The 27,795-nt window shown below is 48.7% G+C and overlaps 1 protein-coding gene across 9 annotated transcripts in view; it reads left to right on the forward strand.

Annotated features, from left to right (window-relative positions):
- The window catches only part of Synj2 (synaptojanin 2), a 92,137-nt gene that overhangs the window by 46,695 nt on the left and 17,647 nt on the right, over positions 1-27,795 (forward strand). For all 9 annotated transcript variants that reach the window (XM_029533199.1, XM_029533200.1, XM_021221726.2 and 6 more), the window contains 11 exons: positions 3,507-3,590; positions 9,848-9,909; positions 11,890-11,986; positions 14,286-14,458; positions 16,056-16,137; positions 16,733-16,882; positions 17,000-17,165; positions 19,023-19,214; positions 22,739-22,820; positions 24,056-24,196; positions 26,270-26,462. In XM_029533199.1, coding sequence (XP_029389059.1) covers positions 3,507-3,590; positions 9,848-9,909; positions 11,890-11,986; positions 14,286-14,458; positions 16,056-16,137; positions 16,733-16,882; positions 17,000-17,165; positions 19,023-19,214; positions 22,739-22,820; positions 24,056-24,196; positions 26,270-26,462 — 1,422 coding nt within the window. The remainder of the gene's footprint in view (positions 1-3,506; positions 3,591-9,847; positions 9,910-11,889; positions 11,987-14,285; positions 14,459-16,055; positions 16,138-16,732; positions 16,883-16,999; positions 17,166-19,022; positions 19,215-22,738; positions 22,821-24,055; positions 24,197-26,269; positions 26,463-27,795) is intronic.

A 27,795-nucleotide genomic window follows, 5' to 3' on the forward strand; every position in this document is an offset into this window, starting at 1 on the left:
AACAGTCTACCCCACACTCTCAGGGATGTACAGCTAGCCTCAGTCTGTTTCCTGTTGCTGTCACACAGTACCACATCCTGGGTATGTTATAAAGAGATTTATGTTGGGCTCATAATTCTGGTCTAAAGTCAAGGGCCTACATCTGGTGCTGGCCTTGCTGACCAAGTCCTGGCATTCAGAGCATCATATGGCTAAGTGCCAAGCAGCCCATAAGAAGCCTGGCCAAAATGGCTTCTATTTGAAAACTCATTCCAAAAATAAACCAATAATCCATCAATTTAATGAAGGCAGTTGCTGATCAGCACGTGACGGTGGGATTAAATTTCCGTGTGCTTTTCGGAGGCACTGGCTATATAGAGGCTTTGCTGCTTTCTCATTGCTTGGGGGTTGGGAGAGGATTTCTTGGCTCCCATAAATCCTTTGTGGTCTTCCCAATTTGTATTTTTTTAAAATTCCCTTTTCCTCCTCTGGGCCACATGGCCGTTGCTATAAACTTGTCACTGACCTTGCTCCCTGAAGCAATCACTATGAATGGGCAGACACTCCCATCTGCTGTCCACCAGAATAACAGGTAGCTGACAGGGTATAACGTAATCCCACACGACTGTTTTCACCAGGCATATACCTGGGCTGTAGAAACCCAGAGCAGTTCTTGGTTGAATATGTATAGTTGAAACTGCTAATGGCAACTGAAAAGCAAGCTATTGGGCTCATAGAATCGACTTGTGGGCCTGTTAGTCCATGAGTGCCTACATGAATTCTAATTAGTCCTCCAATTCTCAAGGCCATAGTTTTGGCATGCCCAAGTGGGGTTCCAGTCTGAAGTAGCATAGGATACTTTCTGCCTCTGGCATGCAGGTATTGTCCAGTGTGTGTGTGTGTGTGTGTGTGTGTGTGTGTGTGTGTGTGTGTGTGTGTGTACATATGTGTATACATGTCTATACATACGTACACATGTTTTATGTTCATGCATCTGTATGACATGTGTATGTATATGTTATATATGTTGTATGTTTAAGTCCATACAACATGTGCTTATCCAATGCTTGAACATTTTTGTATTTTATGTGGGTTGTTTGTTGTGTATGTTGTACACTTGAGTGTGTACTTACACTTATGTGGTATGTGCACACATGTAGATGCATGTGGTTGGTGCCTCTTGAGCTTCTTAGGAGGAGGGCTGGAATCCATTCTCAGCTCAGCCATGAGCCATACACAGTGGCTCTATCTGCTTCAGTGACTCAGCTCTGCAAACAAGCAAACCTCACAGTTCCTCAGCCCATCAGCAAAAGGGCACAAGAGAAATATTTGGCTCTTGACAATCAGGCCACCACCTAACCACGGGGGGGGGGGGTCGGATTGACTCTGTGTATCGCCCTAAGGGTGCCAGTGTTTGTAAACAGTGCATTTGGAAGCAGAAGCCTGGAAGAGCCTTTCCTGTGGCATCTCTTTCTTCCTTTTTCTAGCCCTGTCCCCATTCTTAACCCTCCGTGAAAGAAGTGGCTTGGGATGGTATAGTACCAGGCCCTCTGTGGCGTCCGCACTGGGATCCCTGCCTGCTTTCCAGGGTTCTAGCTCTTCCTAGCGCCCCTCCCTATCTTGTCTGGCCTTGCCTTCTCCCCACCCCAGTTCCTACAGCTATGCCTACCTGCCCCAACATCTATCCCTGCCCAGCCTTCCTGAGTGAGGCTTCCCAAGTGTCCGCTCTAGGCCAGGGGAATATACCTAGCATCACTCTCTGGGTACCCAGTGACATTTAATACCCTTGGAAAGGGGATCAGGATGAAAGTGGTTCAATTAAGTCCTGGGCCACACTGCTGGGCTCATGGGACTCTCCCAGGGCCAGACCACACTGCTGGGCTCATGGGACTCTCCCAGGGCCAGGCCACACTGCTGGGCTCATGGGACTCTCNCAGGGCCAGGCCACACTGCTGGGCTCATGGGACTCTCTCAGGGCCAGGCCACACTGCTGGGCTCATGGGACTCTCCCAGGGACCTGTTTTCTCCTGCATCTTTCTCCATCCTCTCCAGGGGCCCTGTGAAAATGGGACTTGAGAAAGGATCAGCCCCACAAGTGGTCAGGCCATTCGTTCATGCAGCATAGAGTGGCCGTGGAACGCCACTGTGGCGGTTGCTGGGTTACACCCTGGGTGATGGGGTAGGAGACTCATAGATGGTTTTTCTGAGGAGAAAGAAAGAAGAACTCTTGCTCATGGAGGAAGGGTCTCAGGCACAGCCTCCTGCACAGCTGAAAGGTCTTCATGAAAAGCATGAAAGCCCTTAGCTTGGGTCAGATTCTCGCATTGCAAATGGTTGTCTTTATGTTAGCATATTAGCTAACTCTGTTTGTCAGGGACACTGTCTTGTGTCTTTCATCTCAGGGAGGGCAGGCCTTCCTGTAGTGGAGCAAATAGAATACTGGAGAGAGCTCATTTGCTGGTAGCCAATACTTGAAAGACAGCATGTTCCCGCCTTAGTGTATTTTCCTCTGGAGACAAAAGCTAGAATTACAGTTGACAACATAGATACCAGGCTCACAGTGTTCCTGTGGTCCAGAGAACCTCGGGTCTCATTGTCCAGCCCCCTCCCCCTGGAGAATTACTAATGCATGTGTGATCTGAGCATGATCTAGCCTGTGTGGAAAACCACCCTGTAAGAGAGCAGACCAGTGAGCAATGGAAAGGGCTCTCAGCGGTGCCTGTGGTGGCCCTGCCAGTCCAGGGTAAGGTTGCACAGATAAAGGCCACCATCTGATAACCACGGCAGCCATCCCTGTGCCTACTCAGGACTATATTTTCGTGTCCTTTAAACTCTCGTCTGCTCCTCTGTCATTGGAGGGAGGTAGGACACTACAAAACTGATCAGCAGAGGTTACTATTATCATTATCTTCATTTAAGCATCATTTAGTTTTACAAGGTGTCTGTATATTGTAAAAAGCTATTGTGTATGTATTAGCTGGTGGCATGTTTGATAACACAGTGGCACAGGGTCGGGACTACAGACAAGTTCAAGTCCAGCCATGACTTGAGCTGTCATATTCAAGAGGCAGGTGCTGTCAACGGGACTCTCAGGAGAGCTGATCAATCGGGTTCATTCCTTTACCAAAAGCTCCTTAGTTGTTGAGCAGGCAAAAATAGAGCCGTCTGCAAAGGTCTAAGCTAAACCACCACCACATTTGCTTCTGGTTCTAAAGAGGGAAACGGGTGCCAGGCTTTTCAGGGAAGCAGATAACATTATGCGGTAGGAGTGAGAATTCCTGCACACACCATGTCTGTGTTCAGACCCCTCCTCAGAAATCCAGGCACTAGCCAGCATGCCCAGCTGTCTAGCCAACAATGAGGGAGCTGCACCAGCCCAGCTAGGTGGGTGAGAGAGCAGAGGACACCGAAGTCCACCGGCTACCCTCCAGGCTGGTGTCGGGTCACAGGCACCGGATCCCGTTACAGCCTAGGACGTTCAGTTTCATTGACGAGTCCGTTTCTCTTTCTGCTTCCCTGTGCCGCAGACGATTTACATGGATGATGGAGTATCGTCCTTTGTCCAGATCCGAGGCTCCGTTCCACTGTTCTGGGAGCAACCAGGGCTTCAGGTAGGTAATTCACACAGAAGGTTTTGCACTGTGTCAATGTACCTCTGCTCTCTTTCTGTAGCTGGAGTTTCTTTCTTTAAACATGTTTCTTACATGGCGTTCTTTGGCCCAGTTGTGTTGAGCCAAGCTATAGAGAGACATATGGACAGACACGGGGGGGGGGGGGGGGAGAGAGAGAGAGAGAGAGAGAGAGAGAGAGAGAGAGAGAGAGAGAGAGAGGAGTTTAACAGGCACACTGGGTGTCGTTTGATCCTGAAGACGATGCACTTATTATCTGTTGACCTTGTGCAATGATGGGGGGATATATTGAGGAAATGAACGAGAATGCTTGGGTGAGAATGGCCTAAGTGGGCCCCTAAGTTGAGCCTATTGCTAACATATCTAGCAGCTGGAAATCCCCTGGAGGGTTCAGGAGGGTCTGCCGGGCCCTTGGTGGCTGCATCATGGGTCTGGCATTCTGTGGCACTTGTAAGGAGCCACGTGAGGATTGCAGAGCTTTCCCGTCGTTTCTAAAAATACCTTGTACCATCCAAAGTACAGCTTTGGGCAGTGCCAGAGTGCGTCCGCTTCTGCGTCCTGAGATGAGTTCAGGGACCAGGGACACAGTCCAAGGACACAGCTGTTATCACCAAAAGGCATGCTGCTCCCTCCACTGGGTTCTGACAAGGTGCATTTGCTGAGAGTAGCTGCAAGTTCCTCCTTGCTCTGTACAGTTCAGCCTCGAGGGACCAAAGTGCCCGGAAAAAGCTTCTCCCTGGGTCTCTAGTCTATGACTTCTCCCGCCCATGGCTCTTGTGGAATAAGAGTCTGGTGGTCAGCCAGCAGCCCAAGAGGCCAAGAGCACCAGAGCCAGGTTCTCAGGAATGATTGGCACAGCAAGGCTCACACTGCCTAGTCTTTGGCTCAGCTTCTTAGCCCAGCCTGGACTTGTCACCGGGGCCGCCAGCATTGTCATGCCTTGCTGACAGTACGGGCCATAGCTCTGTCAGCTCTTTGAGTAAGATAGATGGGTGGAGCGGCTCATTCTGGTCCTGAGTTGTGAGGTGGGAGTGTGCATTTGTTGACATTCAGGTGTGTGAGGATGGCCAGCAGCTCTGAGAGGTAGAAGGCTTAAGTTAGAGTTTGCTTGTAACAGTGAGAAATTCCCCTGGAGGCTTTCCAAAGGTCTTCTGTTACTCTTAGGTTATTTTTGTCTCTCTGTGGAGCCTAAGCTAGCCTTGAACTTGTAGCAATCTCTCTCCCTCAAGCCCAACAAGTATTAGGGTTACAGACCTTACCACAGGCCCAGCTCCCGGATACTTTGTCATTGTTGTTTTGTGTTTTAAACAGCTCTATTGAGATAGAACTTTTCGACCATAAACTCCATTTGAAGCATACAAAGCAGGCTTGTATTGTAAGTTGAGAATAGTCTGTTTTGGTTGTTGCTGTTTTGTTTAGTTTTTACCTCTACTGGTAATAAAAGCCCCGGCAGGACTTCTACCATTGAGCCACACCCCTACCGAGAACTTGGAAGGTCTCACCGCTGCTGGGACACCTGTACTTCTGGCAGTCACCCTCTACCCAGCTCCAGCACAGGCTACAGAAGCTCTCAGCCTGTCTCTACCTAGGAGTCTTGCCTAGTCCCAGATTTTAGTGGGATTGCTTCGAGTTTCTCTCCATTTAATTTGATGTTGGCTACTGGCTTGCTGTCGATTGCTTTTATCATGTTTAGGTAGGGGCCTTGAATTCCCAATCTTTCTAAGACTTTTATCATGAAGGGGTGTTGGATTTTGTCAAATGCTTTCTCAGCATCCAATGAGATGATCATGTGATTTTTGTCTTTGAGTTTAAGTAGTAGATTACATTGATGGATTTCCTTATATTAAACCATCCCTGCATCCCTGGGATGAAGCCTACTTGGTCATGATGAATGATCATTTTGATGTGTTCTTGGATTCGGTTTGCAAGGATTTTATTGAGTATTTTTGCATCGATATTCATAAGGGAAATTGGTCTGAAGTTCTCTTTCTTTGTTGGATCTTCTCTTCAAACTTGTTTTCATCTAGATTTCTGCTTTCCTTTAGAAACATCTTGAGCTGTATGCGAAGAGGCACACAGGTCAAACGAACATGATATACAAGGGAACCCGGGAGGCTATGTTATATTCATGCAAAACTTATCAGAAACCCCAAAATCAGTCCTGACAGTCTTAGAACACTGAAAGCTATCTGAAATTTGTCTCACCCTCCCAGCTTTATAAGGGGTCCCTTTTCCTGGACCTCTGAGAGAGAGGTTGTGCTCCAGGTCCTGCTGGTGTCCTGGTGATTAAACATCTTCCCAGGCTACCATCTGCCTGCCAGTCTCTCCAGGGTGTTCAGGGATGCTAAAGGACATAAACACTTTTCTTCCAAGGCTCTCTTGGGTGGGAGGCTTCGTGGTTCTGTCCCTTCCAGCAGCTTCCTGTTCTTTCGAGGACCTTCATCTGATGGCTAGGACTCAGTGTTCTGTGCTCCTTCTTCTAAAATGTATGGCACCGCTTGCTGGTCATCGCCCCACAGTTATAGACACAGCCTGACCTTGCTATGGTATGGCTGCCTCGGATGACACAGAGCAGGATCCAGACTTTACCCTTTTAGATCCCTAACCCTTGTCCTTTGGCAAAGCCTCAGTGTTGTGTTCAAACAAGTTTAAAAGGCTGGCTGGCATTCATAAATCTTCTCTGGGATTTGCTGGCTTTTGAACTTAATGCTTGTATTTATACTCTAAATACCATACATCATCAAAGAGAGATTGTGTCATCCTCAGAGAATTGGGGGCAGCAGCCACTGTATGGTAGTCTACATCCAGCAGCAACTATCAAGTGAAGCATTAGTTCTGGTTGTCTCTGTCCCTTTATTGACAATAGTCTGTCCTCATATAATACATCCTGGTTACACTTTTCCCTTGTCCTTTTTCATTTCCAATTTTGCCCATTCTTCTTGCAAAGATGTTTTGGGGAATGGTGTGTGTTCTAAACTGCAATGCAGTGCATTCTTGGGGGCTGTCCGAGGGAATGGGAGCTCAGCAAGGGCTGGGGAGAGGGGCTGGGAAAGACTAAGAAGGCCGGGATGATGCTTTGTCATGGGCATGATGCCCTCGGTACAAACCCTTCGATCTCTAGTCTACATGGCACCCATCTACATTTAATGACTTTGACCCAGGCAGATAGCTCTGCAGTTTAGAGTGACCTCAGTAAGAATTTGCCCCTCGGAACTCAGCATCTTTCTAGCAGAGTTTATGATGGAATGAATTTATTATTTCATTCGTCTGGGAGAGATTACTCCTTTTGCAGCCTCAGTAACTGGCACAAGACACATCATGTCTGCCACACGTGAGTCTGGCCTTCACTCTGAGGTTCACGTGATGGAACAGAGTGGAGGAAAGATGTAGGGTAGATTAGAGCCTCTCGTCTATGTCTTTCTCTTCTCTCAAATACCTGTTTTGGGGAATGGGCGGTACTGGGGCCTCTTTGTGTGCTTGTTCCGTTCCACCGTAGGGAAACAAGATGGCTTATGGCACAGGAGTTCCTAAGGTGAGCGAATGAAAGGGAAGTCCTCCGCAATGAAATGAACAAAAACCAGGGGCCACATTAGGTACTGTGGGGCTGGTGAAGCCAACAGAGAATAACTTCATGTTTGACCCAATCTTTGGTGTAACCAAGGTTGCAAAGCTGTTAGATGTCCAGAGTATAATAAACTTTGAAACTAGGGAGACCTGGGCATTCCTCTTAGGAACAACCATACCTTTAAAAAAAGTTATCTTTGTTAAGCCCTAGTTCACTGTTTATAATGAGAGATTAACAATACCTGCTTCATGGGGTTATAGAGATTCAAAATCATAATACATACTAGAATTTAGCATAGTGCATAGACCCTACACTACTCAAAACAGTAGCTGTTGTTACCAATAATGGAAATAAATAGAGACCAATAGAAGCCATGTTGGAAGAAGGGTGACTCTGTACACTCAGATGTAGCCAAGTAACACAGGGACAATGTCTTTGGCTGTCTCTCTTCTTTGCCTCACACTTTATAGGGTATCAAAAGTGATGAGGCATTTTCTGTGTACACTGGACATCTGGGGTCAGATGTAGCCCTCGCCTTGGAGCAAGGGACAGGCACATTGCAGTGTTATCCAAATAGAGCTCAGGATCCGAGCAGCAGCCCTCAGGAGGGGCAGATGGCAGAGGGTGGGTGGCAGTGAGGAGTCCTTTTGCTTGGACTGACTTGGGGATTACAGCCACTCAGGCAAGCCGGCAAGCCTGGCAGGGGAACGAAGGGCAAGTGATTGTTGTAGCCCTCGAGGTTCATATCGAGAGAGCGGCACTAGTTTAGTGTTTGGGATCCCAGGTATGCATCATTGTTGAGGTGTGGTGGAGAAGGGAGTGGATTCATACCATCTGTCTAGTTCTGTCAGAACTGCCAGCACAGGCTCAGCACACCGAGCTGGGAGGGGCAGCACTGTGGTCGGCTGGCAAACGAGTAGAGCTGTGGCCACGTGCTAGAGCATGGTCTTTCGGAGCTTCAGAGAGAAGCTCAGCTACCCAGAAAGCCCAGAAGTGTTCCTAAGGAGACCCTAATGGCAGCTGAAGTGAGCAAGCAGCCAGCCTCTGAGGGAGGGCAGGGGGCACTACAGAGCCTGGAGGGGTTGCCCATGGTTACCAGGGCTCTTGGGAGCCAGCTGAACCTGGGCTGTGACCCCAGAAGGTGTTTGTGAGCCTTAGACTATAAACTCCAGTTGTGTAAGCTGTGGGGTTAAACTGATAGCTCAGGTGAGGAGCGCTGGTCCTTTAGCCAGAAGGGGAAGCTGAGGTGGAGGAGAATGGGAACTAAAATACGAAAAGGCAGTCCAGGACCGATGGAGATCTCATTCCGTTGATGGTGGCTCCTTTCCCAAGCCTGCCCACATGCCTACATTGGGAGTAGGTAATGCCAGAAAAGGACAATACAGTACAGAGTTAGAGTAGGCCAGGGATGGAGGAAAGAGTAGCAGAATCGGAGATGGATGGAGACAGGGCACAGGGTCTGAGGAATCCAGACTAATGGCTCTCATTATCTCCCATTCCTACCCAATTCTCTTGTTCACTTTAAAAAGTGGAGGGCTTTGACCTGAAGCCGTGAGGCCCAGAAGTCCCAGAGTCCCCTGCAGCTTCGCAATGTGGGTGCAGCCCCAAGGTGCTCTTTCCCCAGTATGCCCTCACATACTTTTACAGCCAGAGCAAAGGGATTAGTTAACAAGGGACGGGAAATGAGTCAAAGGCCACGCTGCCAAACCACAATGGATGTGCTTGTAGGAATCAGCTGGAGGCTTGTGAGGCTCGCAGAGCGTTTCTAACTTGTCTCCAGGAGATGCAGGGACCACAGTTTGAAACGTCCTGGCCTAGACTCACATACTTTCTACCCATCTCCTCCCCTGATCTCCCTTGTGGGGGGTGGTGTCCTTGATTTTGTTGTGTTCCCAAGAGTGGGTTCATGGCTCGCACTGACATTAGATTAGCCACAGCGATAGGGCCATGTTGATCGTTGTGCCTGATCTCTTCCACAGTGTGGGCTGGACTGCAGGTACTCTTTCTGGCTGTGGCCATTGCCCCAGCTTTGCACCTTCCCCTCTTCCCTGATAGGATAGAGGGAGCACATATAGAGAAGATCCTCACGCAAGTCTCGGAGCGGCTGGTCCCAGTGAAGTCTCCACTCCATTAATCCGAGTTCTACAGACTTGCTAGGAGGTTTTCACTGTTTGTGGGTCATTCTATGGTGACCTGGGTCCGGGACTCAGTTTCCTCACTTTGTTCCTGACCAGATCCCCAGTGGCATGTTGACTCAGCAATGTATGACCCAGGTGATGCTTATAGCAGAGAGCTCTGGGCACAGTGGAGCAGTCCGCTGTGTTTTTTGGGTGCCGCCTATTTAACAGAAGAGCCTTTACGCTGGGCTTCAGGGAGACAGGCAGCCTTGTCCAGCCCCAGAGCTTGTCACAATGGTGTCTGTCAGGAAGAATAGAGGTGGAAGAACTTTGCTGGCCTGGACCACGCTGGACTTGTGCTGCAGAGTTAGACTTGAGGATACCAATCTTGGCAAGGGTGGGAGCATTGTTAGCAGAGTCAGGGGTTCTGGCCTTACAGGGAATGAGCCCCAGAGATGTCTGAGCAGTGCCACGTGCAGCCTGGCTCTAGGCAATGAGAAAGTCATTGTTCACCTCAGTGAACATGATCGTCATCTTCCTGTTCTGTCTTTCTGTAGGTGGGCTCCCATCATCTGAGACTGCACAGAGGCCTAGAGGCCAACGCTCCTGCTTTTGAAAGGTAAGGACCATCAGGTACCATCCAAGACCTTCTCCCCCTCCGTTCAGATGGCAAGGCAAGGGGCCCCAGGGCAGTGGAAAGGGGAGCCCCAATCCTGAACCAAACCTGCCTCTTACCTTGGTTCTTTCTGCAGAACATGCTCAGGCAATACACACAGTCAATGGTTGTCATTGGTCCACTCCACCATACCAAATGTTCCCAGGACACAGTAAGAGCGGACTGAACCAGAAGCTGACCCTGAACGTGGGGACAGTGTTCTGCTGGGTTTGTTTCCAGTAGACCCTCTATTATGCCAGTGTTGTTACCAATGTTATCAATGTCATCATGGACATGAAAAAGTATCTTGTTTTATTTTTACACAAAAGGGAAGGACAGAAGAGCCACCCCCAGGTACTGAGCCCTGGTCTTCCACTTTTGCTAATCTTTAGTCCTCACAATGTCTGCTCAGGGAGGGTGAGCTGGATTCTGCAAGATGAGAGCGCTCAGGATCTCCTCTGGAGAGTCAGCTTTGGTGGCAGGAAAGGATGGCAACCCTGATCGTCTTCCCCATCCATCCTTGGGATTTAGAACCTATTGAGGAAAGGGTCCAGGTCGGACAGGAAGATCAGGCCCACATAGGCCTTATTTCTGAAAGGCTGCATGGCAGGATGTGGCTTGCATCTATGGCTAGCATGGGACTCAGGTCATTCAACGACAACCATGAGCAGCAAGCCATCTTTCCTCGGTGGAGACAGGACCATGTGCTCAGCCTCAGGCAGGGACACACCTCCTCTGAGAAATCCCAAAGAGTAGACTGGCATGTCCACCTCTTCTTGTCCCATCCTTGGGCTGCCAAGACCCTCACTGAAGTGGAACTAGCAGACTTAGCCCAGCTTATCAGCAGACAAGCTCAGATAAATCTCTCACTTCAAAATCTATTCTGTGTGATATCACTCAACAGAAGCGGGCGGGGATATTTTCCTCTCACCAGGCTAAAAATGGTTCTTTATGAACTTAAAAAATAATTGTATTTATAAAATAAATTGTCAGAAATAAATTGTAGAAACTTGGAAAAGACAAAAAAAGAAAAAGAAACAAGTTTAACATTCCACTCACTTTTAATATCACAGCAAATATCTTTCCATTCCTTTTTGCTATATTTATATGTAAAAAAAATTTCTATATTTACATTTTAAAAGCTTACATAGAAAAATTACAGTTAAGTTTCATTTACATGTCAGATGTTTACATTGCATTTTCCTATTTTTAAAACCACTACATTGAAACATTTCTAAACGTAAAATTACTATGGTATTTTTACCAGGCAGGTTGGCCAATGCCTGCAATCCCAGCATTTGAGAAGTGCACACTGGGAAATCAGGTGCTCAAGGCCAGCCTTGGCTACATAGTGAATCTGAGACCAGCCTGGGCTACATGAGACCCAAGGGAAAATAGTTACTTTTTTTTTTTTTTTTTTAAGCAAACTTGTGATAAAGATTAAGTACTGGCATCGTTTGAGGGTGAAATATGTACTGCACGTTTTATGATACTAATTTGGTTTTGAACTACAGCACCCAAGAGGCAGTTGGCCTCTGAAGTAGGGGTAGGTGCTTACCCCCCAGTGTTTTTAATTGAGAAAAGGAAGACACCAAAGGAGAGGCTCTGGGTTAACTTTGGAGATAGATGTGTTGAACTCACATGGCTGTTCACAAAAGATGGGGCATTCTCGGTGGTACTTTGTAAAAAGGGCCCGGCTAGCCTCATCTAAAAGTAGCACATGCTAGACACTGCCCAACGCCTTCTGTCCACACAGTCTGGATTGACTTACACCCTGTGGGCTTTAGATGAGCAGAGACGGTAGCCAGGAGAATGGGCTTTTCCTCCCTCAGCACTTGGAATTAGGGACACGGCTGGTCCTAGACCTTCAGTGTGCTAAGATGGAGGTGCAGGCTGCGTGGCCTGGTACTGTGGAGTCACCGCCCACCCTGGTCTCCATTGCAGGCACATGGTGCTTCTGAAGGAGCAATACGGGAAGCAGGTGGTTGTGAACCTGCTGGGAAGTAGAGGCGGTGAAGAGGTGCTCAACAGAGCCTTCAAGGTAACACTCAACTGGGGATGGCTGGGGCGGGGCAGAGGCGGGGCCTTGAGACTCAGGCAGCCCTGCTCTAGTGAACCCTGAGGACAGCAGGTGCCCTGTGTAGGTGTTCAGAGCCAGCACTGGGTGCCTTGAGCTTTCAGAACTTTAATGAACTGAGGTATGGGAGCATTTGTTCAATCTCTAGACAGAAGTGCTTCACTGTGCTCCACATGGGCAGAGAGGCCTTCCGTGCTCCCCCCCCCCCAACTTCCCCCTCCTCACAGGAGCTGCTTTCCAAGCCAGGAGAAGGGAAAGCCTAGCTTATTCTGACTCTAAGAGGCCCCAACTGCCAGCACCCACAGCATTTGGTCAGAGTTGCTGTTCTGATCCTCTTGGTTCAAGGCAGACCTGTATGGCTTCCTTCTGCCTGGATCGCCTTCAAGTCTCGTCATCATCATGTTTGGGCTGCTGGGGAGGCCACATGCCAGCTCCTGGCAGGCTTCTTTTGATTTCTGGGTGCCCAGTGGTGAGCAGAGTGGATCTCAATGGGATGAGGAAGCAGCAGGTGGAGCTAGTGACAACACTTAGGTCACTTGGCCACAGAGCCCTTGAACTAGCAGTCTTCAATAGAAGGTTCAGTGAACTGAAACAGCCGCCAGCCATTCTGCCCAGGCCCTTTGGCCTCTGCTGACCGGGAAAGGGCTCTCTGATTGTTTGAAGTTCGAAAGAAGCCTCTTACGGACACACCTTAAGGTCCACTTGGTAGGGATGTGTGACCCATGTGGCTTCTACTGCCACCCTGACCTCTGACCCCTAACCTGTGGCTGGAGGAAGCCAAGAAGTCCAACTAGAGTGCTCATTTCTCATTACATAGAAAAAAGCTACATGCGTGCATCAGGAGCTTGCTGGGTGCCAGCTTTCTTTGGCCAGACTTGCTTTTCCTGTTTAGTTTGTTGCTATGGGCAACAAGCTCAAGAAATATCTCCTCCCACTTCTCTTGGCAGCAGTCCTGACTACTTATTTTAAGGAAGGTGGGGAGGAAGGGGGCAAGAAAGAAAATCAATCTCAATCTCTCTCACTTTTCAACAAACCCCCAAATCTTCCGTGCTTGAACGATAGAAAGGACATGTTCAGCTCCCCCACCCCCACCCCACAGTGGTGGCGAATGCCCAGCAGTGAAGTGAAGGTCACTCTTTTACTCAGAGGACAGAGATGTCCCAGAAGTTAAGGATGGGTCCTGAGCAGGTAGAACTCACACTACTTGGAGACCTCGGCTATGGCTCTAATTCCCAAGCATCCCTCACCAGTCAGAGGCCAGTGCCTGGCAGCCAGCCTGGGAACCAGAGGTTATCATTCCACAGCTGGGCAAAGTGCTGGCCCCCGAGGGTAACACTCAAAGCCCCTTTTAGTTACCTAGGTGTCCTTTTCCCCCGATAGAAGAAGGTGGCAGACTGTGTTGCTTTACCTTCTGGCTGGCTGGGGGCAGTGATCCAGGGTCCTCCTAGTTCTTTCGAGTTCTCAGAGCCTCTGGCTGCACAGATGTTGGCTAATATAGTAAGTTCTGAGACTTGTAGCTGAGGAGGGCAGGCAGCCCGTCTCCTCCTCTTTGGTGAGCAGGCCAAGAAAGTTTGCCAGACTAGGGAAGGGGAGAGGTGGGGAAAGGAGGCCTCACTCTTGTGAGGAGGATCCTGACCCATCCACAACACTGTGCCCGTATTTCTCTCTGGGTCCTCCCACCTTTACTCTGGCTCCCGGGCTGGGCCTCGGTCACATGGGACAAACAGCTCCTCCATCCTGGGTTTCACCACTGTACATACCTGTCGTCCATCTCTGGAGTCTCAACTATTACTGAGCCCACCCTCCCAGGACTGGTGCCTGTCTAGATGGTAGCTGGTTACCCGGGTAACAGGAACTAGATTATGAGCTGCGCAGCCTGCCACATGTTGCTGTTCTTGAGGGTTGGGCACTTGGGCCAGCTGCAGAACAGATCTAACCTTCCCTCACCTGTGACCTCGGAGCCCCACAAGAGTGGGATGTCCCCCAGAGAGACACCCCTGCTGTGGGCTCTTTTGCCCAAAGGGGACCTCCTGCCCTTATGCAGGCAAGATGCTCTTTGTGTCTTCTGCCCACCCCCTCCCCCTGTCTGCCTAGGCTTTTGTCTTATGTGGCCCTTGGAGGTCAGGGCCAGGCCACAGCTAATGTATACACTCTAGTTGGTGACCCTGGTGGCCAGAGCACTCAAGCTACCGGAGGAAGAGCACCTGCCTTGCTTCCAACTCCTTCCTGTCTGTATGCTCACACATCCTCTTTCCCTTTTCAGAAGTTGCTCTGGGCTTCTTGCCACGCGGGTGACACACCTATGATAAATTTTGACTTCCATCAGTTTGCCAAAGGTAGGAAGCTAGAGAAATTGGAGAACCTGTTGAGACCTCAGTTACAACTACACTGGGAAGACTTGGGCGTGTTTGCGAAGGGCGAGAATGTAAGTCCACGGTGAGTCTTGATGGAGTTTCAGACTCCTGCCCGGGGAGGAGTCTAGAGGCTTTGGAGGCTGTGGGCACCTCAACAGGAGTCATTTCCCTCCCTGGCTGCCTGGCTGCCTGGCTGCCCTTGTGGTTTCCTGAATCATAAGCTCTGTGATGTTAGGGACCCGGGGTCCTCCTCACTCCTCTCTAGTCAGAGACATTTGCCTTTGAACTTAGTGAGAAGATATCTGGATAAAGACATAAAGTCTGAACATAAAGGACTGCATTACAATACAACATTGAGCTCAGAGCTGGCAGTGTAGTTCAGTTGGCAGATGCCTCCCTAGCATGCTGGTTCAGTGCCCAGCATCAAGCAAAACTATGGTGGCGCACAACTGTAATCCCAGTGCTTAAGAAGTATAGGTAGAAGGATTAGAAGTTTAAAGTCATGGATTGTGAGTTCTAGGCTATCCTTGGCTATCCTGGGCTACCCAAGACTCAGAAACAGTACAGAACAACCACAAACCCAAACAAACAAACAAACAACACCCTCTGAGCTCAGGTGACGTGACTAAGCCACACTGGGACAGGAGCTATAAGGAGAGCTGATACAAAGTCAAGGGGCCCAGAGCACTGGGCTATCTATGAGTTTCCTTGTTCAGAGTGGAGCATAAAGGAGAACCGGCTTCCTCCAACCACAGCCTGTTGTTGTAAGGGGATCTCAAGTTCATGAGATCACTTCCTCACTAAAACTCTCCGGCATCTGCGAGTGTCCTCAGGACATCCATGTTGGTTGCCATCACAGATACATATGCAGAGCAGCAGAAACATTGTTGCCCCGGAAGCCGAGCAAGGCCGTGCTCTGCCTTGTCTCCAGTCTTACTGTAAAAGTATCTTTTCACTATGTACTGCTATCTTTTCCATACTTTTGTGCTTCTCTTGGGTGATGTTTTTGTTTAACCTCACTGCCAAGGTGCTGCCTGGCTCCCTAAATACCAGACAGCAGGGCTGTTCCCTACAGAGGAAACACACTTGATACCTTCCTTTGGGCAAGAGTTGCATTTGGGGGAGGGGTCCATGTTAAGAAGCAGCAGTAGGTGGGAGTCTCTCGATTTACAATGGTTCCACTACCTGATAAAACCATTTATGTCAAGCCCCTATAAAATTAAAAGACAAAAGGTTGCGTTGCTCCATCCTAAATTTTCCTGTCTGTGTATGTTTGCCAGTGTGTGTCTTTAAACAAAAACATACAAAGGCAAGGTCCTTAATTGACCAGCTGATACGGTGTCAAGAGGCTTCATTCACCAGGAGCGAGGCTTCCGGAGCAGGTTACAAATTATCTGTAAAATGCTGTAGAATAACATTGTATTCTTTATAGATAACGGACCGGTTGTGCTTACAATGACCAGCGGGGTGGGCTGCTGAGAGTGTGTTCTTCCGCCTGCCTGTCCTTTCTGCAGTACAGGATCTCTCGGGATGTGTACCGGGGCTTCTGATGAGCTCCGAGGGAGGAGGCGAGGGGTCTTCTTTTGGAAGAAGTTTCTTTGGAGTAGACCTAGGTCATTGCTGTAGTTACTGCTCTTGCAAGCATACCTCCTGATCCCGCTGTGTCTCCTGGCTGTAAGGTTTCAGAAAGGCACTCTGCGGATGAACTGTCTCGACTGTCTGGATAGAACCAACACTGTGCAGTGCTTCATTGCTCTTGAGGTGAGCTCCTTGGGCCATCTGTGCCATGTCCTGAGCCATCAGTGAGGCAAGAGGGGTGGGCTTTCCTGGGATGACTTTCCAGCGATAGGTCAGATGACTGGGATGTTCAAGGGGAACATTTAGAGTGGTTTCCTTGGTGACTTCCTGCTTGCCACCATATGCCTTTTCTGTCACCTAGACATTGTGACCCAATGGTTTCAGGTACCCTTAAGAAGCAGCTATTCCTTATAGAAATAGTCTTGAATATACCGCAGAGCCAAGGCAGTGTGAAGCTGGCTGAGATGAAGGTCCTGAGGTCTGGGGAGGGACCTTAGTGCTACTGTGGTACTAACTTCCTGGCTGACCTATTAAGTTCCAACTGTGCCACCTCTTGTCCTCCACTGCCTTCTGACAGTGGCATTGGATAACCTGGCATCAGGCAGTCAAAAAGGGGTAGGGAAGATGGCCTAAGTAATGCTGGTGGAGTCGGGGTAGGGAATCCCCTTCTATGCGGCTGGTGCTCCTCACCCACAGTCTGATGAGTAAGGTGCTCGCTCAGAGGGATCGGTAGATTTTCTAGACATCTATTGGTAACTATGGTTGGTTCATCTCCCAGGTCCTTCATCTGCAGCTTGAGAGCTTGGGGCTGAATTCAAAGCCCATCATTGACCGCTTTGTGGAGTCCTTCAAAGCCATGTGGTCTCTGAATGGGCACGGCCTGAGCAAGGTGTTCACAGGGAGCAAGGCCCTGGAAGGAAAGGCCAAGGTAGGGGAGGGCCAGGGGGAGGGGGAGGAAAAGGGAGCAGGAGGGAGGGAGGGGAGGGGGAGGAAGCGGGAAGGAGAGCCACTCAGATCCCTCTCACCGGTGTTTGGGCTCATGCAGGTGGGGAAGCTGAAGGATGGGGCCCGATCCATGTCTCGCACCATCCAGTCCAACTTCTTTGACGGGGTAAAGCAGGAGGCCATCAAGCTACTGCTAGTCGGAGATGTCTACAATGAAGAGTCTACAGACAAAGGACGGATGCTGCTGGACAACACGGCCCTTCTGGGTAATGGGGTATCCACGGCCTTAAGGGCATGAGGGGGGCAAGGTGACGGCGGCCCCAGCACACCCAGTCATGTGATCTAAGATGGAGCTTCTGATCTATGGTCCCCCAGTGTGTTCGGTTTATCCAAGAAGCCCGATGTCTCTGTACAGTTGCCCCTCAGTACCCACAAGGCACTGGCTCTAGGTTCCCATGGGTAAACTCCACAGATGCTCAAGTCTCTCAGACCCTCAGAAAAAAAAGGAAAGGACATTGTTGAGGGTGTGTCCGATCTCACAAGGCTGTCAGAACTCTTGGGGGAAGGGTTTGACCTGACATCTTGTTTTTCTGGTACTTGGGGTCAAACCTAGGGTCTGGCACGTGTTTGACAAGCGCCGGACTCTGGAGCAGGACAACCCCAGCCTCCTTTACTTTGTGTGTTAGGACAGGTTCTCACCAAGCTGCCCACGCTGGCCTTGAACTCACGGGAGCCAAGGAAGGCCTTGAACTTTTGATGCTTCTGCCTCAGACTCCCAAGTATCCGTGATTACAAAGTGTGCCATCAGGCCTGGTTTCTATAGCGAACTTTTCATGACATCTTATTCCTTTAGAGACTAAGAATTTACTGTTCTGATGGGAAAAAAAAAAAGAAGAGGCAGAGCCAGCACGTTCAGTTATTTAAAAAAAAAAAATTATGTTTTAGAAACTTTTGGTGTTTCGGAAAGATAAATGAGTCCATGTTAAAATAGTTTTATATAGGCCTTTCTCTTCTCATTCCGTAATTGGGGAATCATTTAACTTTCCAGGGTGATATTAAATATCTGCTCTGTGGTTAAATTCTAACTCAGGAAAACTGGAGCCAAGTCCAGGTTCCCTAGTGATCTTAGTGGCAAACCAGAGATGTAAGTTGCTGGGTTTAGTTGTATTTTTTTCTCTAGATATATTTATTTTGTTTTATGCATATGAATGTTTTGCAGTATGTGAATGTCTGATGATTTGGGAGCTAAAAGGGAGATTGGATCTTCTGGAACTGGAACCATGATGGTTGTTTGTCACCTATGTGGGTGCTGGGAATTGAACCCAGGTCCTCTAGGAAAACAACAAGGGCTCTGAGTCTCTGAGCCATCTCTCCAGGCCCTAAAGTTGCCAGTTTTAAAAACTATGGATATATTTTGTATCTCTAAGAAGATAGAGATAGAGGTACAGTGATTTTTTTTTTTTTAATGCCTTAGGTTTGAGGTCAAATAAACAAAACGGTTTTTCAGACATGCTGGATGGGGAAGGTAAAAAATTGCTAAGATGCAGATTTGGGTTGAAAAGACATTTAAAGTTCCATTCACCCATCCATCCATCCATCCATCCATCCATCCATCCATCCATCCATCCATCATATGTATGTATGTATGTATGTATGTATGTATGTATGTATGTATATATGTGTGTATATATGTGTGTGTGTGTGTGTGTGTGTGTGTGTGCATGTGTATCCCATACATATACTTTTTACTATTCTTTGTAAATGTGACACATTAGTGGTTTATTGCAGGTCAGTTGTTAGCTCATTTTCATTTCCCCCGATTCTTTCTGCAGGATCATGGGCTGAATAGTGGGTGCTAGGTTTTCCACTGAGTCCGGGAGACCCCCTGTCACTGGGCACCATGTACCCAGTAAGGTACATTTCCAGCCCCATCTCTTCATGCTTTATTGCAGACAGGAAAGTGGAGTGGTTAGGGTAGGTGTCATCCTCATATGGACCATGTTCAGGTCTGTTGTCCCCAGCTCATGAGTGGCATTCTCTGACAGGCCACATCTCGTACAGTATGGGAGGGTTTCTACAGTCTGGGCTGCAGAAAGCATATGCCTTGTTTTGCTTCCTAACAGCGACCCCCAGGATCTTGAAGGCCATGACAGAACGCCAGTCAGAATTCACGAATTTCAAGCGCATCCAGATTGCTGTGGGGACCTGGAATGTGAACGGAGGAAAGCAATTCCGTAGCAATCTCCTGGGGACCGCTGAGCTCACGGACTGGCTCCTGGATGCCCCCCAGCTGTCAGGAGCAGTGGACTCCCAGGGTAAGGAAGGGCGGCGACCTGGGAAAGGACACACACGGTCCCCTACAACCTGCCCCAGCAGCTCGACTCTGTGAGCGTTGCCTTGTAAAATGTAATACTGATATTTGTGTTGTCATTTGTCAAAACGTTTAGAGGCACCGTGGTCTCACCTACTAGCGTGACGCCTTGCAGTGTGATGGTTAGCTACAAGGCTCCTTTCCTTTCCTAAGTACTTGGAGGAGTTTCCAGGGAGTAGTTGACCTTTCTCTAAATATGCAGAGGTTTTGTGGTGCTGGAGCTAAGTGCTAGAACTAGTTGTGGCCTACAGGAGATGCAGCCTCTAGTCTATGCTGCCGTCGGGATGACAGAGCAAGGGTCACCATGGATGTTGGGCGTGCTGCAATCCTGTCTTTCTCCAAGGCTACTCCGGCATGGACAGTCCCAGTCTGGAACTCTGAAATCCTAAATAGCAGCTGAAGCTTTTTTAGTACTGATGAGATATCACGTGGGGGTGGGGACATAGTATCTTTCACAAGGGAGAATCTTCCACCTCTGGTCTTATGTGATGGGTCACAGTCAAAGCGCAGTAGCACTGAAAAAGCATAAAACTACTTGTGTGGTGTGTGTGTGTGTGTGTGTGTGTGTGTGTGTGTGTGTGTTTGTCAAGGTATACATGGCACAGGTGAATTCCATGTATAGAATTGGGTGTCATCCCAAGATATCATTATTTGTGTGCAGGTATTTCAAAATCTATAACTTGTCTGTCCCAAGCATCTTAGTAAGGGCTATTTAACTTGCAGCAGTGTGAGCTGCGGCTGCTTCCTGCATTCCCAAACACAAAATAGGTTCATGACTGGGTGAGGAGTGACTCGTGGTCTAATGCAGGCACCCTCTCTTGCCACATACACATGTGACCCTCATCTCAGGGAAGGAAGGCATTAGGGTTCACACTTTGGGAACACTGACATTCTCATGACAGTGGTGGCTTGTGTTAGCATTGGTAATACAAGAATCTAAATGACAGCAGAGGCTCTGTCTGTACTGCCAAGGATATTGTCTTAGTTAGGGTTTTACTGCTGTGAACAGACACCAGGACCACGGCGACTCTTATAAGGACAACATTTGATTGGGACTGGCTTACAGGTTCAGAGGTTCAGTCCATTATCATTATGGCGGGAAGCATGGCAGCATCCAGGCAGACATGCTGCTGAAGAAGGAGCTGAGAGTTCCACATCTTGTTCTGAAGGCACCTAGGAGATGACTGACTTCCAGGCAGCTAGGAGGAGGGTCTCAGAGCCCACCACCACAGTGACACACTTCCTCCAACAAGGCCACACCTATTCCAACAAGGCCACAACTCCCAAAAGTGCTACTCCCTGAATCAAATATATTCAAACTAGCACAAATATTCAGCACCTTTCACTGAGGAGAGTCCCCTAACACCATAGTGGCCCTCTTCTGCCTGTAGACCAGAGTGGTGCTTAAGGCACACTGTGAACTGTTGGGCAATGTCACTGGGGAAGCTGGTGGTAAACTCACCAAGTTCAGGGTAAAGGATGCATTGGCCTTGCTGTTCCCAGCTAACGCAGACAGAGGAGAGGTGCTGCGCCGTTTAAAGAGACAAAGAAGCAGCTTTATGCTTTCAACCTGTTCAGCTAAGGTGGCCAGCAGAGGAGGACATGGAGAGCTAGCCGGGCTTTTGCTTCAGAGGACCCTTCCTCCTCGGCAGGGGTCATATCCCTTTCTGCATTTGAAACACGGTGTGGCCTTGATGGCTCGGGTAGATGTATGTCTGAGAAAGTGGCCGCGGAGGGCCGGTAAATGGCTGCAGAGATTCTATGATGCACTGGCCTCCTGTGTAGAAAGGAGAGACAGCTCCGGGATCACTGGGCTCTACAGCCGGGCATCCACAGAGCATCCCGTCAGAGGGCTCTAGGCAGCATCTCCTTTGACTGGAAGCAGCCACCCCTGGATCAGTCTGAAAAATACTTGGGAGCCACAAAATAAAGATAACATTGTTCCCAGGCCACTTAGGATCCGGCTGTAGAGATAATGTCACCAGGGAGAATAAGAGGATGTTCTTTTTGTTTGTTTTGGTTTTGGTTTTTTTTTATGTTTTTTTTTTATTAGCTATTTTCTTTATTTACATTTCAAATGCTATCCTGAAAGTTCCCTATACCCTCCCCCTGCCCCTGCTCCCCTACCCACCCACTCTCCCTTCTTGGCCTTGGCATTCCCCTGTGCTGGGTCATATAAAGTTTGCAAGACCAAGGGGCCTCTCTTCCCAATGATGGCCGATTAGGCCTTCTTCTGCTACATATGCAGCTAGAGACACGAGCTCAGGGGGTACTGGTTAGTTCATATTGTTGTTCCACCTACAGGGTTGCAGCCCCTTCAGCTCCTTGGGTACTTTCTCTAGCTCCTCCATTGGGGGCCCTGTGTTCCATCCAATAGCTGACTGTGAGCATCCACTTCGGTGTTTGCCAGGCACTGGCATAGCCTCACAAGAGGCCACTATATCAGGGTCCCTTCAGCAGAATCTTGTTGGCATGTGCAATAGTATCTGGGTTTGGTGGCTGATGATGGGATGGATCCCAGGATGGGGTAGTCTCTGGATAGTCCATCCTTTCATCTTAGCTCTAAATTTTGTCTCTGTACCTATATCCTTTCATGGGTATTTTGTTCCTTATTCTAAGGAGGAATGAAGTATTCACACGATGGTCTTCCTTTTTGGTTTTTTTGTGTTTTGCAAAATGTATCTTAGGTATTCTAAGTTTCTGGGCTAATATCTGCTTATCAGTGAGTGCATATCTAGTTACTTCTTTTTTGATTAAGTTACCTCACTAAGGATGATATCCTCCAGATACATCCATTTGCCCAAGAATTTCATAAATTCATTGTTTTTANTAGCTGAGTAGTACTCCATTGTGCAAATGTACCACATTTTCTGTATCCATTCCTCTATTGAGGGACATCTGGGTTCTTTCCAGCTTCTGGCTATTATAAATAAGGCTGCTATGAACATAGTGGAGCATGTGTCCTTATTACCAGTTGGAAGATCTTCTGGGTATATGCCCAGAAGAGGTATTGCTGGATCCTCCGGTAGTACTATGTCCAATTTTCTGAGAAACCGCCAGACTGATTTCCAGAGTAGTTGTACAAGCTTGCAATCCCACCAGCAATGGAGGAGTGTTAAGAGGATGCTCTTTTGAGGGCTGGATTGAGTCAAGTGTTTTGCTCCTCCTGGTATCTGACTTAAATTCTGCCCTACTTGGTGATGTGGCAGATTGCTCTCTCTTTGTAGAGAAAGAGTCGGCGGTTCAGGGTGGTTCACAAGCTGCCCCGGGCTAAATACAGGGAAGGGCAAAGGTGCCATGGACGACGAGCACAGGAGGTGTGAGGGCAGGCGCCCTTGACTCGGCTGCTATGAGTGGAACGGGTTCTAGCGATGCGAAGGTGTGGTCAGGAAGAGAGGAAAGGACCCTGTGACAAGCAGCCTGAGATCTGGCAGTTCTGATGTCCTTATCTCCTGCCTTGTTCCCTAGATGATGCCAGTCCTGCTGACGTATTTGCCATTGGGTTTGAGGAGATGGTGGAACTGAGTGCGGGAAATATTGTCAATGCCAGGTAAGGGGCCAGGCATGGAGAACAGGGTGTCCCTGGACCAGGCACCTTGCCAGATTTGGGGCTCCAAGCACCGCTGGAGCCAACTTGTTCCTGGGCCAGCAGCCCATGGCTCTGGCCATTTGAGTCCTTCTGGCTACATTCCCTGCACACACTGACTGAGTGAGTGAGTGCTTTTCCTTCTGATTAAACAAAGAGGGACTGCTGTGATAGGCTCCAGAGGGGCTTTGTGTTGTGGCTGAGTCACACTGTCTCAGGAAGTGTATGTGTGGAGGGGAAGGGGCAGTGGTGCATGCTGGGAAGTGCCTCTCTTCACACCAGGCAGGAAGGGGAGAGCCCAAACCACTGGATCAACACTTGATATAAAGAAAACTAGATATTCATCGCCACAGGTGACTCAACCTTATTTTGAGGAACTTTTTAATTGTAAAAATCGCGTGTATTTATTATGTGTGTGTCTATATGCACACCAGCACAGTGTGGCGGTCAGAGGACAACTTGTGGGAACTGGTTCTCTCCTGCTACCTTGTGGCGCTTGGAGCTTGAACTTGGGTTGTCAGGCTCTGTGGCAAGGACCTTTACCTACAGGGCTACCTCATCGTCTGTTAAGGAACGCTTAAATGGATGGATGGATAGATAGATAGATAGATAGATAGACAGACAGACAGACAGACAGACAGACAGACAGACAGACAGACAGACAGATAGATAGATAGATAGATAGATAGATAGATAGATAGATAGATAAAATAAAACAGGCTTTTGGGAAGTTTTAGTTTATTGTACTTAGGTATCAGAGATGGTGTGGAGCTACTGTGATATATAAGTTATAATCAGAAGTGGGCCTTATGTCCCAGACCTGTAGGAAGCTGAGGTAGAAGGATTGTACAATCAAGGTCTGCCTGGGCTACAGAGTAAGTTCAAGGCCAGCCTGAGTGGGTTAGTGAGTTACTGTCTCCAAAAGTAAAAAGAGGTATGCCTTTGGCTAGCATGCACAATGTCCTAGGTTCAATCCTCACTCCCACCAAAAACTCAAAAACAACTGAAAAACAACAAAAACCAATCCAAAATGTATACAAGTCCACCTGAGGGATTGATGCCTGGCGCTCCTGTTGGGGGTGCAGGCAGCATGCAATCAAGTGGGGGACATGGATGGAGGGCTGGCTGTGGGGTTGGCAATGGGATAGGTGCTTCCGACTGGCAGCTTGCCACACATCCTTGGCTTCGTGCCTTTTCAGCACCACCAACAGGAAGATGTGGGGTGAGCAGCTTCAGAAAGCCATCTCCCGCTCCCATCGGTACATCCTCTTGACCTCCGCCCAGCTGGTGGGTGTCTGTCTTTACATCTTTGTACGTCCGTACCACGTCCCATTCATCAGGTAAGGACACTTAGCGTACAAGCCTCTGGGGAACCAGGGCTTATAAGTCTGTGTATGGTTCTGTGACTTTCTCCTCATGCCCACCCCCAGCCCCCTCACTCCAGCAGGAAACAGGGCCTGCCATTATTCTCAATGCACAGAGCAAAACTCCTGGGGGAGAATGGGCTTGAATTGGATATTGTCTGACAATTAAAAAGCCACCATGGGAAAATCCTAACTCAGGAAACTGGCCTCCCGGGAGGAGTCAAGACTGATTTGGAACAAGCTCAGGCAGAGCAAGGGAGCCGGTGTCTCGTTCACGTTTCCTGGATAGGAACGCTCTGAGCAAGCGCAGAGTGATCGGGAATCAATCGCTGACTGTTTTGCCTCTTCTAGAATTCTGGGTAGAGTTCATTTCATCTCATTATTGACTCTCTGGGGTGGCAGCTTTGTGCGTGTAAGAAGCAGTCAACATTAGGGAGTAGGTGTCATTTAGGAGAGGGAATTTGCCATTTCCCCGGTTTCTCCTTGACTCCTATTGCTGCAAGGCCTGGCCTGGCTGCTGCCATTAGGATTACTAATCGCTAATGCTAGGTATTAAACACACCTCCCGTCTAAGCCAAGAGGCCCGAGACCTGGCCAAGCACCACCATATAGCAAGGGCCACTGGAATGTCCCACAGTGGCTCTTAGGCTCCGCATTCATAACCTTTGTTACCTTCAAAACACACTGAAGGCCCAGCCCCTGTCATTGTGTTACTAGGGCAGTTTGGCTATGCCACAAGGTTATCAAGAGAAGTCTGGGTAAAGGTTAATGCTAAATCCCGGGGGAGAGGTGAGGCAGACGAGCGGCAGGTTTCCCAAACCTACCTGAGCTCTCGGCATCTTGTCCTCAGTTTCCTGCCCTTTGGCCTCAAGCTTGTTTAACTTATCCCTCTGGCTTATCATCACACACACACACACACACACACACACACACACACACACACACACACACACCTGCCCCCTTTGTCTTCCAAGTCAAAGGTGTAGAGCAGTCTCCAGCTGTGGCCAGCTCAGGGAAACAGTAACTAGACAGCAGGCTGTGATCCTATGGCCTCACACACAGCAGGGCATCCCCAGTGCGTTTGGAGGGTGTCTTAGCCAGGGTTTCTATTCCTGCACAAACCTCATGACCAAGAAGCAAGTTGGGGAGGAAAGGGTTTATTCAGCTTACATTTCCATACTGCTGTTGATCACCAAAGGATGCAGGACTGGAACTCAAGCAGGTCAGAAAGCAGGAGCTGATGCAGAAGCCATGGAGGGATGTTCCTTACTGGCTTGCCTCTCCTGGCTTGCTCAGCCTGCTCTCTTATAGAATCCAAGCCCAGAGATGGCACCACCCACAAGGGACCTCCCCCCTTGATCACTAATTGAGAAAATGCCCCACAGCTGGATCTCATGGGGGCATTTCCCCAACTGAAGCTCCTTTCTCTGTGATAACTCCAGCTGTGTCAAGTTGACACAAAACTAGCCAGTACAGAGGACAGTGTGGGAACAACTACCTAGGTCAGCTCAAGACCTGTTTCCTAGTTCTCAAAGTTTTTGGTCTTTTGCCACGTGGTCCCTCCTGTTCCTTACGTGAGAGCTGAGGGGTATGGTAGGCCCATCACTGAAATACCTGCCACTTCTGCTGGGGAGAGAATAATGCACAGCATTGAACAGACCTCCTGTCTAAGCCAGGAGCCCAAGACCTGGTCAAGCACCACCATAGAGAGAGGCCACTGGAGTGTCCTACAGTGGCTCTTAGGCCCTGCATTCATACCCTTTTGTCACCTCCAAAACACATTGAAGGGTCTGCCCTGCTATTGTGTTACTAGGGCTGCTTGGCCCTGCGCTAGTGTGGGGCAGACACGGGAATGATGTCTGCAACTGGTGGAGGACCAGGCCCTTCTAAGCAGACTCGATTGAGATGCAGCCCACCCAGGCAGTCCTTGGCAGTGAGGAGGACTGTAGACTTGTTGGTCTCCATGCTTTTAGCTACAGGCTCTTCTCTGTGTTAGAATGGGGTTGTCTTATCCCACAGCCAACAGACTGCAACATTCTTTTGTTACAGGGACGTGGCCATCGACACCGTGAAGACTGGCATGGGGGGAAAGGCAGGGAATAAGGGCGCCGTGGGCATCCGCTTTCAGCTCCACAGCACCAGCTTCTGCTTCGTCTGCAGCCACCTAACGGCTGGACAGTCTCAGGTGAAGGAGAGGAATGAAGATTACCGGGAGATCACGCACAAGCTCTCCTTCCCTTCGGTGAGTGGCATGTGGGTGGCCATGCACTAGGTCTGCCTGCCCCGTTCTGTTGAGTGTGGACTTCTGGGCTGGTAACAGGAGCACCCACTTCCACAGCCGTGAGAATCCACCTTGGGGGAGGGGAGACGTGCTGTCATTCTTGGTGGAGGAGCCCAGCCCTTGGAGAATTCTGTCACCTCAAGTCCTTAGGTGTCCTAACTATTCTTAGATGTACTCAGGGGTGTTTCTAATTCAGATGATGGAGGAAAATCAGGGTGGTCATGTGAAGAGTGTTCGATTCAAGCAGTATGATTTCATTTTCCTGGTGGTGGTAGTGTGGATTTAATTTTCTTCTGGTGCGCGTGCACATGACACACACACACACACACACACACACACACACACACACACAGTTTCCAAACTGGCCAATCCTGACTGAAAGTCATGGTCTTCCAACCCTTGTGTCTCCAGAAATGCACCTACACTGCCCTCTACTGGCAGCCCAGAGATGTCCATCCCAAAGTGTGGACTTTATTTTCCAAGTTAGATTTTAGATTTCTCCTTCCCACAGAAAAGTGCTACCCCCGACCCTTCAGCCTGATGTGTGTGCCCCATTTGCTAGCCAGAAAAGTGTGGGTTAGATATCCTTGTCACAGATACCTCCAGATTGGTTGGTTAGATCATTGAATTTGTCCCTTGTTGGACAGATTGGGTCCCTATGATAACAGAGCCTTTAAGACCAGCCTTCCCAGGGATTTGGCTGCACAGCAAAAGTTCATCTGGTTTCAGTTATAAGTATCTGAGTCCTCGCTTTTATTTTTATTTCTTGAGTTAACAAATAAGCTGGGGAACTTTCAGTTTGTATATTGTCCACTCTTTCTTAGTTGAAAATGGGAACTTTGAAACAGGATATATTCCAATAACTGAAAATTTTACCATATGGTCCTTTTTCTTCTTCTGTAGAAAGAAAAATTGAGTGAACCTATAGATGAATTCTCTGTGCTAGTTGTGTGGATTATATTACGATTTAAATTAAATTGACTATATGTAATTAATTTAAAAAAGGTCTTGGTGCCTAATTAATTAATTGACTATAATTAATTAATTAATTAATTAAAAGGCCTTGGTGCCTAAGTAAGTGCTCTATTGCTGTGACGAGACACCATGAGCAACTCTTAAAAAGAAAGCATTTAATTGGAACTTGCTTACAGTGTCAGAGGGTTGGTTCATATCATCATGGCAGGGAGCATGGTGACACAAAGGCAGACAGGGGACTAGAAAAGTATCTGAGGTCTGTATCCAGATCCACAGGGAGACACTAGGCCTGGCATGGGCTGTTTTTTTTTTTTTTTTT

The sequence above is a fragment of the Mus pahari genome, chromosome 21 (assembly GCF_900095145.1).
Source record: "Mus pahari chromosome 21, PAHARI_EIJ_v1.1, whole genome shotgun sequence".
NCBI classification, from domain to species: Eukaryota; Metazoa; Chordata; class Mammalia; order Rodentia; family Muridae; genus Mus; species Mus pahari.